The sequence below is a fragment of the Rhinolophus sinicus genome, linkage group LG06 (assembly GCF_036562045.2).
Source record: "Rhinolophus sinicus isolate RSC01 linkage group LG06, ASM3656204v1, whole genome shotgun sequence".
Taxonomy (NCBI): Eukaryota; Metazoa; Chordata; class Mammalia; order Chiroptera; family Rhinolophidae; genus Rhinolophus; species Rhinolophus sinicus.
Window position 1 is genome coordinate 9001328 of NC_133756.1, and position 13326 is coordinate 9014653.

The 13326-nt window shown below is 39.8% G+C and overlaps 2 protein-coding genes across 9 annotated transcripts in view; both read right to left on the bottom strand.

Moving 5' to 3' along the window:
* Nucleotides 1-201: 201 nt before the first annotated feature.
* Nucleotides 202-3231, bottom strand: TMEM35B (transmembrane protein 35B). The gene is given in 5 exon segments (XM_019730164.2): nt 202-236; nt 239-376; nt 1414-1576; nt 3123-3173; nt 3175-3231. Coding segments are annotated over 5 exon segments (444 nt in total).
* Nucleotides 3232-4665: 1434 nt separating this feature from the next.
* The window catches only part of ZMYM6 (zinc finger MYM-type containing 6), a 38178-nt gene continuing 29517 nt past the window's right edge, over nt 4666-13326 (bottom strand). For all 8 annotated transcript variants that reach the window (XM_074334368.1, XM_019730103.2, XM_019730107.2 and 5 more), the window contains 2 exons: nt 8323-8467; nt 4666-6619 (listed from right to left, as the gene is read on the bottom strand). In XM_074334368.1, the coding sequence (XP_074190469.1) occupies nt 4788-6619; nt 8323-8467 (1977 nt within the window). In that variant the 3' untranslated portion in view covers nt 4666-4787. The remainder of the gene's footprint in view (nt 6620-8322; nt 8468-13326) is intronic.

The window sequence follows — 13326 nt, forward strand, 5'->3', positions numbered from 1 at the left end:
ATGACAAGGAGAATGGTAGTAAATGTCAGAAAACAGCAGTAAATGTCCGAGAGGAAGCAGGGCCAGGTAGACAAGATGTCTGTTTCAACAGTGTGGCCATACTTTGACCCCGGATGTACTGTATTGGTAACAAGGTGATGGATTCTGTGTGTTCCGTGTTCCTGCTGTGACAGTGACAAGGCACAGAGAGGCAAGAGACGCCTACTCTCGGGATTCCTTGAATGTTCTTGGAGTTTCCTCCTAGTAGGTCTGACCACTTTCTTAGGTTGGACTAAGAGCTGGCAGATGTCCAGCAGCAGCCAGAGTGCCAGGCAGACGATAGCTGGGATGCAAGTGTTCAGTGACTCTTTCAGAGACACCAAAGTGAAGATAGCCCCTGGAATGGAAAGTGAGGTCTCTGAGACTCCCTGGGGGCACCCAGAAAATCCAGGAGCTCAGGGCTCTCCAGCCTATTCTAACCCACTCCAGCTCAAGCACTCCCATTAAGTACCACCCACTCCATTCCCCACACACACACACACACACACACACACACACACACGCATGCACACACATGCACCCTAAACTAACACTCAGCTGTCTGGCTTCCCAGAGAGAGCAGGACCCAGAATCAGAAGCTTTTTGAACTACTAATGTAACCCTTCTCAGAGGGCAAGAAAGAAACAGCAACAATCCAGCCAAATAGGGCAAGGAGGTGGGTAAATAGGCATTTTTGGAACATATTCTCCCTGATGCTATTCCTTTCTTAATCCTACTGGAGGGAGGGAGGCCAAGGGTTTGGTGGTGGAAGTGAAGGAAAAATCTGAAAATGAGGGAAGCTCCAGAAATGGAAAGGAAAGCCTGGGGGAGGGGTGGTAGTGGTGGCAGCAAAGGTGGCACAAGGCCGGGACACACAGATGAGCCTGAAGATGTCTGGCCTTTGAAGCAGCAGCTGTCTTTGTACATCAGCAGTTCCTGTGGGCAGAGCTGCTAGGAGAGGGCCCCTCCAGGACTGCTTGCCCCAGAAAAACTCTCTGCATTTCTGTTCAGGGGGCTCAGCTTTCCTGTTCTCAACCGCCAGACACATAAGTGGCAGCTGCTATTCTATTCTCTCATCTCAGGTGTGGGGTCAGGGGAGAACAGTAGGGGCTTCTAGGTTACAAGACTTCTTTATAAATGGAATACCACACAGCCAATAGAACTGATGAGGTAGAAGGTATAGCTGACATAAAATAGTGTTACAGTATATTACGTGTGAAAAGCATCTGTCCTAGTCTGAAGACCATGGAAATCACAGTACAGCAGGAAGTGCTCCTGGTTCCAGAGAAAAAGGAAGGGTGGCAAGAATAAAGGGAAAGAGAGGAGCAGCCAGGTCTTTCCATCATCCTCCCCAAGAAGTCCCCCCTTCCTCTGCCCAGGTGGACCCCCCCTTACCCATCATGAGGATGATCTCTTGCAGCCTCGGTGGACCCAGGACCAGCAGCAACCCAGCCAGCAGTTCCAGCCAGCCCACAGCCACTTGGTAGCTCATGGGATCTGCCTGGTAGCCGAACACCTTCAAGAGCAACACGTAAGCAACCTGGATGAACAGGGCTTTCTAGGGATGGCAGGGAATGCCTGGCAGCCACTTACCAAGGACGCACTGCCCAGGTGCTCCACAGGGGCATTTAGTGCCTACGTCCTCAACTCCCCCAACAAAGGAGCTACTTCTCTAGGTTGGGTCCAGGGCTGAGGTCAGCCTGGAAAGGGGAGAGCCTCTCTGGAGGGCTGAGCTTTAGAATCAGAAAATAGGCTTTATGCTCCAAGGAGAAGGGCTGGATGGTGATGGAGACATGCCGTGTTTCCCCGAAAATAAGACCAGGTCTTATATTAATTTTTGCTCCAAAAGACGCATTAGGACTTATGTTCAGGGGATGTCATCCTGAAAAATCATGGTAGGTCTTATTTTCAGGGAAACACAGTAGACTTATTTTCTCACCAGACTCAAACCAGATTACAACCCAGTCCCAAATTTCAGGAAGAGGAATCAAGGCTTGGGCCTTGTGATCTAGTGTCAAGGCCTTGGGAACTCCACAGCTTTTCTTTCTTTCTGCCTGGCCTGGTTTCTACTCAGGTACTATGCAGGGAATATTTGGACTTGGGAGCAAGCATGGAAGAGCAGACTGTTGCTCATTAAACAGATTCCACCCTGAACATCACATGCTGAGTCCTGGATCCCACCACAGTAGAGACAAGAGGAGTTTAGGGGGCTAGTGACTCTCTTGCTGAATCAGGCTCTGTCCTGGGCCACATGACAACACCCCAACCCTCAGGTTAGCTACCTTTTCCTGCTCCCCCACCTCAGCTCTACCTGCCCTACTCAGCATTTAAGGAAGAAGCTCTAAGCTATCTGGCTCTGGAGATGAACTCCTGCAAACCTATCACCACCCAAAGCCAGGAAAGGAGCGGAAAATCCAGGCCTTCGGAGAGGGAGGCTGTCAGGGTCTCCAGGCTTGTTATTTGAGGGGTTTGGGAGATTGGTGGGCATAAGAACATGAAAGCTTTAGTGAGAATCTGGAACTAGACATAAGGCGGAAGGATGACTTCTAAGGCCTCCCTCTCAGGTTCCATTCTCTAGGAAAGGGCTCTGGAATCTAACAGGAAGAGTGTCTCTTTTGGGTCCTGCTTTCTAACTAGCTGTGCAACCTTTGGAAGGTACAGTTCACCTTCAGGGCGGTTTCCTATCCTACCAAGCAGGGATTAATAAAACCCTCACCAAACCCCAAGAACTCAAGCAAAGGAAAGAGGGGATAGGGGCAGGTAAGGAGCTGTGACCCTGTTCCATTCTATCTTCCTCCCCCAGTCCCCGACCATTTCTTTTCCAGCTCTAGATGTGCCTAGGCAACCAATGATCAGCTGGAAGGGGACATGCCCGACCACTTCCATCAATGGAATACCCAGAGAACTCAGAGGAACTCCCCAAGCAGGCGCCCACGTCGAAGTCGACGTCCAGGTGCTCTGCCCCCAACCCTAGCGCCACTTCACCCAAAGGCAGGTGCGTCCGCCGGGTACGGGCGCGGGCAGGCGGGGGAGGGGCGCGCCGGGGTAACGGCTGGGGTAACTGCTGGGGCCCATCCGCCCGCTGCCCACGCCACGCCGCTCACCATCTGCTGGCACGCAGGTGCCGCGATCTGCTCTGAGAGCTTGGCCGCCCCGGGTGAGTGCGAAGAAGCCGCCCAGCGGGACACGCAGAGCAGCGAGCTGGAGCGCCATAGCCGGGTAAGCCCTCCAGGAGGGCGGGCTCGCACGCCCCAGGGCAGCCCCCACCCCTCCCCTCGAAAACCCACCCCTGCCGCTGGTTTATTTCCTCCCGCCACCGAGCGGCTGGAGGACCTGCGCCAGAGCCTCCCTTTCCTTGCCTTCCAGGGGTGTTGCCACCCTCTCATTTTCCGAGCACTGGTTGCAGGAGAGATGGCATTTGTTGCAGATGGGAACACTGAGGCCCACTGGCTCTTAACTGACTGTACAGGCCCATTTGAATTCAGGGAAAGTCTCCGTCTCCTAGTCCCCACGGACAGAGTGGAGTCAAACATGGCTATCGACGTGGCTCACAGAAGAGCTCCGTTAGCATCAAAAGACCAGGGCTTCATTCGTGTCTGTGCCACCTAGCTTTGCGTTCTGAGCTGTCACCTAACATCAGCGGGCCTCAGTATCTGCTTCTGTAAATGGGGATAACACCGTATCAGCCCTCCTAAGTCTGTAATAGACCTAGCACAATGCCTGGCACATGTAAGAGCTCAAAAAGTTAGCTGCAAATTAGTAAATTATTAAATTAATAATAAACCAATAGCTAGTCATAAAATGAATTGCTCTTTTGTGTCTTTGCCACTAATTCTAAATATATTTTCCCTCTAATTCTGTCAGTTGAAATTAAAATGTAAAAGGTGCTTGAAAATTCAGATACTAGCAGCCACGGAAAGAAAGGCTTTCAGGAACCAAAACCCTACAGGCCACCCCTGGCCCATCTGCTCTTACCTGGAAATCTGTCTAGACCTGGATGGGCAAACTATGGGCCAAATTCGGTCAGCTTTCTGGTTTTTTCACTCCCCCTCCCTCCCCCAGCTAACAATGTTTGTTTACATTTTTAAAATAAAAAATTATAAAGGCAGCTTTCATGACACAGGAAAATTATATGAATTCTTATTTCAATGTTCAGAAATAAAAAAGCTTTATTGAAACACAGCTACACTCGTGGGTGTATTGTCTACAGCTGCTTTTGTGCTGCAGCCACAGAACTGAGTACTGCAGTTGCCACCTATGGCTTGCAAAGCCTAAACTAGTCACTATCTGGCCCTTTACAACAAAGGTTTGTCCTAAACCTTTGGGGGCCATAGAGGCCCCCAAAAGTAGTCTCAAACTCTCCTGCTGCTCTCATTTCCGGTTAGCCAAGTTGCTTAGATCTGTTTTCTACCTACCTACAACCTGCTAGAGTAGGAGGCTGAAGACTAAAATGTCCCACGTGCTTCTAAACGCCAAGCAGTTTCAACATCCAGATTTGCTATTACATAAATTGGGCCTTTCATTACCTACATATTTGTCACTAATCCAAATTATTCGATCAATGAATAAAATAGTTAAATTCTCTACCTTGGAATATTAAAACTATAATTATGTGTAAATGTGTATTTATTAAATTCCACAAAAAGAGAAAATTATTAAAACATTTAATCACTGAAAGCACATATCCACATTAGGAAATTATATTTTAGGATACTTATACAAAATTTAACACAAAAGTATAGAATTTGATAATAAGCAATATGCATTTACTATTCTTTCTCCTTTACTAATTTTTCTATCCTTGGAATTAAAGATGTGACTGCAAGTCTTAGGGCAGGGCCAGAAACCAACAGATTCCTTTGTTTTGACTCAGTCAAAGCCGAAAATGTAGCATCACATAAATAAATAGTTGAAAAGGGCAATAAAAATTGCATTGCCTTTTCATAAAGTTCTGGGTAACTTGTCTTTGCATTTATCCAAAATTGAGTTACAGACACTGATTTAAATACTGATTGTAATTCTAAATCAGAAGATAACTGTCCCAGCTTTTCTTCTTCAAAGTCCGTGAGACTGCTATTTTGGTGATTCATAAAAGGATTAAGTATCCACAAATTTCCTGAACGTAAGTCTTCTTCTGGTGGATAACAGTCATTGAACATTTGAGCAAGTCCTTCCAGGTGCTCAAAAACAACACTTGCAATGCTCCTCATATTTAAGCCTGATGAGGTTGAGAATTCAGAAAATGAAGAGAACATGTCATAATCATTCTCCTGTGTGCGCTTCAACCACATTTTTAACTTTTCTTTAAATACATCCATTTTATTATACAAGTTGAAGAGTGTAGTCATAGTTCCTTGGAGACTTAAATTTAATTCATTTATAAGTGAAAAAATATCTGATAAATAGGCCAGCTTTGCAACCCATTCCTCATCAACAAAATACTTGGCCAGATCTGAATGCTTTTGATTTAGAAAAATTTCAATTTCATGTCGTAATTCAAATAATCTTGTTAAAATTCTCCCTCTCGATATCCAACGTACTTCAGCATGAAGTGGTAAATTCACATGCTCAGACCCCATCTCTTCACACAAGATTGTTAACATACGTGAATTCAATGCATTGCTCTTTATAAAACTTAAAATTTGTGCTGACTGCAAAAGTATTTCATGTAAGCATGGAGACAACTTTTCTGCTGCTAAATGTTCACGGTGAATAAAGCAATGTGTAAATGCCACCGTATTCATCGCAACTTCTTGAATTTTTGCCTTTAAACCAGAATACCTGCCAGTCATGCTTACAGCCCCATCTGTACAGAGACCAACACAATGTTTCCAATCCAGAGATTTACTATCAGTATATTTATTTATTAGTTCAAATATTTCAAAACCAGTTATTTGAGAAGACATTTCAATACAACACAATAATTCTTCTTTTATGTCACTACAATCGTAATCAATGAAACGAATATAGCACAAAAGAAGGGTGATATTTGAGATTTCTGATGACTCATCTATCTGAAGGGCAAACCACTTTGACTCTCTGACTTTTTGAATCAGTTGATCTTCAATGTCTGCAGACAGTTCATCAATTCTACATCCAATCGTATTATTAGAAAGAGGAATGGTTTTCATTTCGTCTCCAGCACTTGAACCCAAAACTTCTGAACACATTTCTACTAAATATGGTTTAATTAATTCTTCAGCAATGGAGAATGGCTTCTTGCTGGCAGCAATTTGGAAAGCAATTAAGTAAGATGCTTTCATAAGTGACTTTTCAACTAGTAAACACTTTTTAAAAGAACTGTTTTGACATTCCATTTCAAGAGATTTTTGTTCAAAAAAATCTACCGGTTTGTTTTCTAATTCTGAATGCTTTGTCTTCAAATGATGAGAAAGATCTGCTGGCTTCATGTTTTCAGCAGATAAGATTTCTCCACAAATGACGCATTGTGGCCTTGGTGAACTTTCTTTTGATCCCGGACAGATAATAAAACCAACTTTTAAATATTCCGCATCATAAGTCTGGAAAAAACCTACTCTTTTTTTCTTTGCAGGTGGAGAATCAAGTTCCACATCACTTTTCTCATTAGGCATAGGTAAATCTGAATGAAATATTTGAATCTGTTATTTTCAAGAACAACTAGGCAATGTTCTTTATGCTTTCCCCATGGATTTAAAATTTATATTTTTTTCACTATTTATATTTATCAAAGGAATACACTAATTAAAGTTTAAACACAAACCATAATACTTCCATTATGCTATTAAATACTGAATTTTTCCTTTGCCCACAGCTTGGTCACTGACTGAAATAAAACTGTAGGCTGTGGTAGATGAACTTGCAATGCTATGTATTCAATAGATTACTGGAATTATAGCAGAAGTCCATACAATATATCAAACTAAGAAAGTTACTTAACTTTTTAAAAGTTCAGGAAAAAGAAAAAGAGAAAACAAATGTTGCAAAAAGTTAACACGTGGTGAAGGGTACACTGGTGTTCATTGTGCTGTATTTTCAATCTTTCTGAATTTTGAAATTTTTCCAAATTAAAGTTGAGGGAAAAAGAGAAGTGTTAATTATTGGATTTAATACCCAGTGTTAGTGAGGGTGCAGAGAAATGGATGCTCTCAAACTGGAGCATAAATTGATGTAACTTTTTAGAAGGGCAATTTTGCAACACATACCCAAAGCTTTAAAAATCTATGATAGCTTTTGAATCTGTAATTCCACTATTTAGGATTTATCCTAAGGACATAATCAAACAATGGACAAAGATCCATTTATACAGCTTAATCAACATTGTTTATAATATTAAAAAACTAGACGCAATCTAAATGCCCAATCTTAGAGGGATGGATATGTTATATACATTGGAATCTATGCATCCATTAAGAATCTCAATGTATATTTAAATTTATATTGACATGGAATGGCTTCTGATGCAATGTCAAATGAAAACATAGTTCACAACAGTATATAGAAAACAGTCCAATATTTAATATAGAAAAAAATTTTTAAATGTATAAACACACACATTTAGATGTCCACAGATCCTCTACTACCTTCTACATGTGAATGTGTATATAAATTCATGTACACAAAGTATCATTTTAACAGGAATATCAAATTTAACAGGAAGCAATCAAATTTACCGAGGAAAGAAAACAGGATTCTGCTTGACTCTTACCAAAAGAATGGCACCCTACATAAAAACTCATGATTACTTGGTGATAGACTAAGCTTTTAAATACAGTATAGTCTGTGACATAAAATTACCATTAAAAACAAAAATCAAAAAAATACTTTGGGCAGAATAGGCTATGAAAGTAATTGAAAATATAAGGGTAGTAGGATTAAAAGCTATAACATCGACTGGGCAATTAGTTTTCAAGTATGAATTCAAGTAATTTTCCTGATCACCAACACCTCAGACATAGATAAATCTTTAACTCACAAATCAATTCATAGTATTTTAAAAAAGAACTAAAGTTAAGTCACTAATACTTTTAAATAAATTTCTATCTTAGTAATTATAATAGCTTTTCTGTACATTTGAAAAATAGCAGTGCACACATGTAGAAGATGTTTGTCCACTCTACACATAGTGCTTTGTGCGCATATGGGTTCAATTTAGTAATTGTTAGTGTTAATGACAATAATTATAAGGAATAATTTAGATGTTCAAAGTATGTGATCCAAGAATTAATGAATGTTTTCCCATTTAAGAAACTGTCAATGACTTTCTTGAAAAAACAAATATAACAAAAAACAAACTTTCTACATGTGGAAAGCAAGGACACATACCTGTCTGACATTCCTTGTGTTGTGTATGTGGTTTGCAAGAGATAGCCTTGGTCTGTGTAACGGGTTTGCACAATAACGCTTTGTTCTTTAAAAGCCTGGAAGACGGGGAAGATGGAAGTTTCATGGCATCTGTCCGTGTATTTTCCTAGTTAAAAACAAATTCAGAAACCAAAGAGATTTTTTAAAATATCTTATCACTGACTATAACTGCTATCAATTGAAAGGTGGCATATATCGAGAAATATAATTCCTCTGAAAGAGTAATTGCAATAAAGAAGTCACTTTGGAAAATATGCACTAATTCCTAATTCTTCTAATCAGTATCAGTTCCATTTACTGATTTTTAAAACTACTCTGCCTATAGTACATACAATCAAAACAGATAGCTGCCAGATAGCTCAGTTGGTTAGAGCTGGGTGCTCTTAACAACAAGGTTGCCGGTTCGATCCCCACATGGGCCACTGCGAGCTGCGCCCTCAACAACTAGATTGAAACAACTACTTGACTTGAAGCTGACAGATCCTGGAAAAAAACACTTAAATAAATAAAAGTTTTTAAAAAAAAAAACAATGAAAACAATCTTTGCTGATTAGGACAAGTGGCTAGTTACAAAAATTAGATCCGACATCAGGCCATATCAAAAATATATTCCATATCGATTAAAGACCTCAATATGAAAAAAAATAACTCTAAAATCACTGGAGAACTTCCAAATTACCAGAACAAGGAGCAAATATTCTTAAATAAAACACAAAAGAATTAAAAACCAAGTAGAAAAGACTGATATATTTGACTACCTTGAATTTTATGCAAACAAAGGTCTTTAAAAAACAAAGTTGAAGGATATGCAATAGAGTGGGAGAATGTATTTTAAAATGTTTTTTTCATTCAGTAAGTACTTACTGAATGTTTACCACAAGCCAGGAACTATTCTAAGTCCTGAGGATAGAGCAGAAAACAAGACAAAGTCCTGCTCTTAAGAGGCCTTACATTCTAGAGGGGAGACAAAGAAGATAAACGAGTCAAACAAATACGTAATGTGTAATTTTAGGTAGTGATTAAATGCTATGAAAGAAATAAAGCAGGGTAAGGGAATGGAGAGTGATGGTGTAGAGAAGGGTAATATTGGAGTAAACATCTGAGCAGAGACCTGAATATTCAAAAGGGCAAGCCATGCAAAGGCCTGAGGTCAGAGGATTCCAGGCAGAGAGACTGTAGGGAAAGAGGTTGGCATGCTTTAGGAATATCAACAAGAACAAGGCTGCAATAAAGTAAGGAGGAGCTAATATGATAAGTTTGAAGAGGTAGGCAGAAGCCAAATTGTACAGGATCTGGAGGGTTTGAGTTAATAAAAACAACCAAAAGTTACGATTGTATTTTAAATGTGATGGAAAGCCACTGGAGATTACAGATGCAATAATTCTGAGTTATGTAATAATTCAAAGGTATAAAATGTATACTTAGAAAGTTTTCCATGCCTGTCTGCCATCTATCCAGACTCAACCTTGAACATAAACACTATTCCCAATTTCTTATACATTCCTCTAGAGATGGTCTATGTAATTAAATAAGTTGCTTCTGACTACCAACGATAGCGCATTATTAGCAAGGTTCTGCACATTGCATTGTCACTTAGCAAGCTATCTTGGAGGTATATTTACATAACTTTGCATAAAGCTGCCTAGTCACAGCTTTATACCCTGAATGTACTTCAGGTAATCTGAAGTGCCTCTGCTGCTGAACATTTAAATGTTAAAAATCTTTTGCTATTATAAACAATGCTGCAGTAAATATCCTTACACATAAATTAATTCTACATGTGCTATTACATCTATAGAATAAGGTCTTATACGTGCTGTTTGGTGGGTCAAAATATATTAAAATCTGTATGCTATGGGCTTTAACAATGATGGTACTGCCGAATTACTTTCCACAGAAGTCGTATCAGATTAAATTGACGTTCAGGAATGCATGTGAGCCTGTTTCCCAACACTCTGGTCAACGAAGTATGATCTGACTTTCTCAATAAGTGAAAAATAATCTAACAGTAGTGTGGTTTGGTATTTTTCACATTTAAGCATTATTTGTATTTCCTCTTCTGTGAACTGTCTATTCATATCCTTTGCTCTGTTTTCCTTTACCTTTTAAAAAATAGTATGCATATTTTTTGAATGGGTAATATATGAGGTATAATCAAACTCAGTGAATGTTTAAATAAAAAATTTATTACAATAAAAGACACATTGCCATTAATCCCCCTTGAAATACTCCCCCTCACTTGGAACACACTTATCCCATCATTCTTGCCACTTTCTAAAGCAGTTCTGGAAGTCCTCTTTAATGAGTATCTTTAGCTGTACTGTTGTGGCTGCCTCCAGGTCCTGAATCATTTTGACTTTGGGGAAGAGACAGAGGTCTCGCGGTGCCAGATCCAGTGAATAAGGTGGATGAGGATACACCATGTTTTTATTTTACAGAAATTGCCGTATACCAGAAGCAATGTGTGACACGGAGCAGTGTCATGATGGAGGATGATTTATACTTTAAAACACACCTTCTCTCAGCCATAGCTCACACCTGACTGACTGCACCAAACAAGTTGAAACTTGTCACAGTTACTAAGGTTCCACATGCTGTTCCTGTTTTTAAGATCCCTGTCTTTCCATTGGATGGCATTCGGCAACAGCATTCACAGTTTTTTGTGATCACAGGGGAAAGGCTCCATGTCAGTCATACTTCGCTTCTGGTATGGCAATTTCTGTCAAATAAAAACATTACAGGGGGCGGCCGGATGGCTCAGTTGTTAGAGCATGAGCTCTGAACAACAAGGTTGCCGGTTCAATTCCTGCATGGGATGGTGGGCTGCGCCCCCTGCAACTGAAGATTGAGGGCAGCAACTGGACGTGGAGCTGAGCTGCGCCCTCCACGGCTGGGGGACGACTTGGAGCTGATGGGCCCTGGAAAAACATACTGTTTCCCAATTTTCCCCAATAAAATTAAAAAAAAAAAAAAAGAAAAACACATTACAGTGTGTCTTCATCCAACTTATTTACTGGATTTGGCATCTTGTGACTTCTGGCTCTTCCCCAAATTCAAAACGACCATGAAAGGTAACCCTTTTGGAAGAAGTGTATTCGAAGAGAGGGAGAGTATTTTTTTTTCTATTTTAATGATGATTATTTTATTCTAGATGAGTGGGAATATTTTGAAGGAGATTAATGGCAATGTGTCTTTTACTGTAATAAATTTTTATTTAAACCATATTGTTTGATCACACCTTGTAACATGACATAAAATTCAAAGATTCACATAGTAAGCAATGAAAAAATAATAACTGTCCCTCTTAAAATTCTCCCTCATTAGTTCTCCTCAGAGTCAACCACTATTATCTATTTATTGGTTGCTTCTCGAGATATTCTATACATATGTATAGGCATGTGTTCAAATACAAATGACAGTATGCTATATAGTTTTGTATTTTTTTCACTTGTGTATGACTGCTTTATGTCTGTACATATAGAGCCACCTCATTCTTTTTAACTGCATAGTATTCCACTGTATGGATATGACATTTAATTTAACTACAGTCCCAATAGGTCCGCTGTGTATGCTTGTGCAGAGGACTCCATTTGCCTGGCCATGTGACTAAGTGTGGGATTGGAGAGGGGTGCATTTCAGGCTCCAACCATGTAGGGGTATTTCTTTTTTTCTAATTAGTGCAATAACTCAGGATGAACTCACAGTGGCCCTGATCACTGTAAAACAACTAGTTTGTTTTCAAGTTTTTGGTACTATAAACAATGCTGCAATTAGCTTCCTTGTAACATACTTCATTTCATAAATTTGTGAAATATATCTGAAGGACAAAGTCCTAAAAATGGAATTCCTGGGTAAATTCGTATTTACATTTTAAATTTTAACAGGTTTTACTAAATTGCCCTCTATAGCAGTTTTTCCAACTGCTGTTGGCAATATGTAAAAATGCCTTAACAGTGTTATCCATCATATTTATCTCTGCCAATCTGATAAAACTGTAGTTCTAACTGGCATTTCTCTAATTTTGCAGTTGAATATCTTTGCATATGTTTAAGATCTATTTTTATTTCTTAATTTATAAAGTGATGGATCATACTTTTGCCCATTTTCCTGATGGGTATTACGTCTTTTTACTGATTCACAAAAGCTCTTTACGTATTAATATAAAAGAAAAAAACCTAGCCTCTTATGACATGAATTACCACCTTTTCGTTTTTTGTCATTTGTCTTTCAAATGTAGTTAAATTTCCCTAACAAATCTTTTATGGCTTCTGGGTTTTGTGGCATATTTAAGAAAGACTTGCCCCATTTCTGTATTAAAATTATTTCCTATATGGGAGGGGGGTGTGTATGAGGGAGGTAAGGGGATTAGAAAGCACAAATTGGTAGTCACAATATTGACACGAGGATATGAAAGACAGTTTGGGGAATATAATCAATAATGTTGTAAAGATTTTGTAGGGTGTCAGATGGGCACTTGTCTTATTAGGGAGACAACTTCATGGACTGTTTATACACCTGACCACTGCACTGTACACCTGAAACTGAAGCTGAATAATATTTAATGTCAACTATAATTATATATATATATATATATATATATACACACACACACACACACACACACACACACACACACACACACACACATATGATCACAGGCTGTGGGGTACAGCATAGGGAACAGAGTCAATGGAATTGTTAACAGCTATATATGATGCCAGAGGGGTAGTTGATTGGGGGAGGGGAGTTATCACTTTGTGAGGGGTATAAATGTCTATTACATTGTTTTGCACACCTGAAATGAGTAAAAAGAATTCTTTCCTATATATTTTCCTGGTACTTTTTTAGTATTTTTTTACATTTAAGTCTTTTCTCCACCTGGACTTCATTTTGGTTTAAGTTGTGACGTAGAAATCCAACTGTATTTTCTTCCACATGTCTACTTAGTCGTCACAATATTTATTG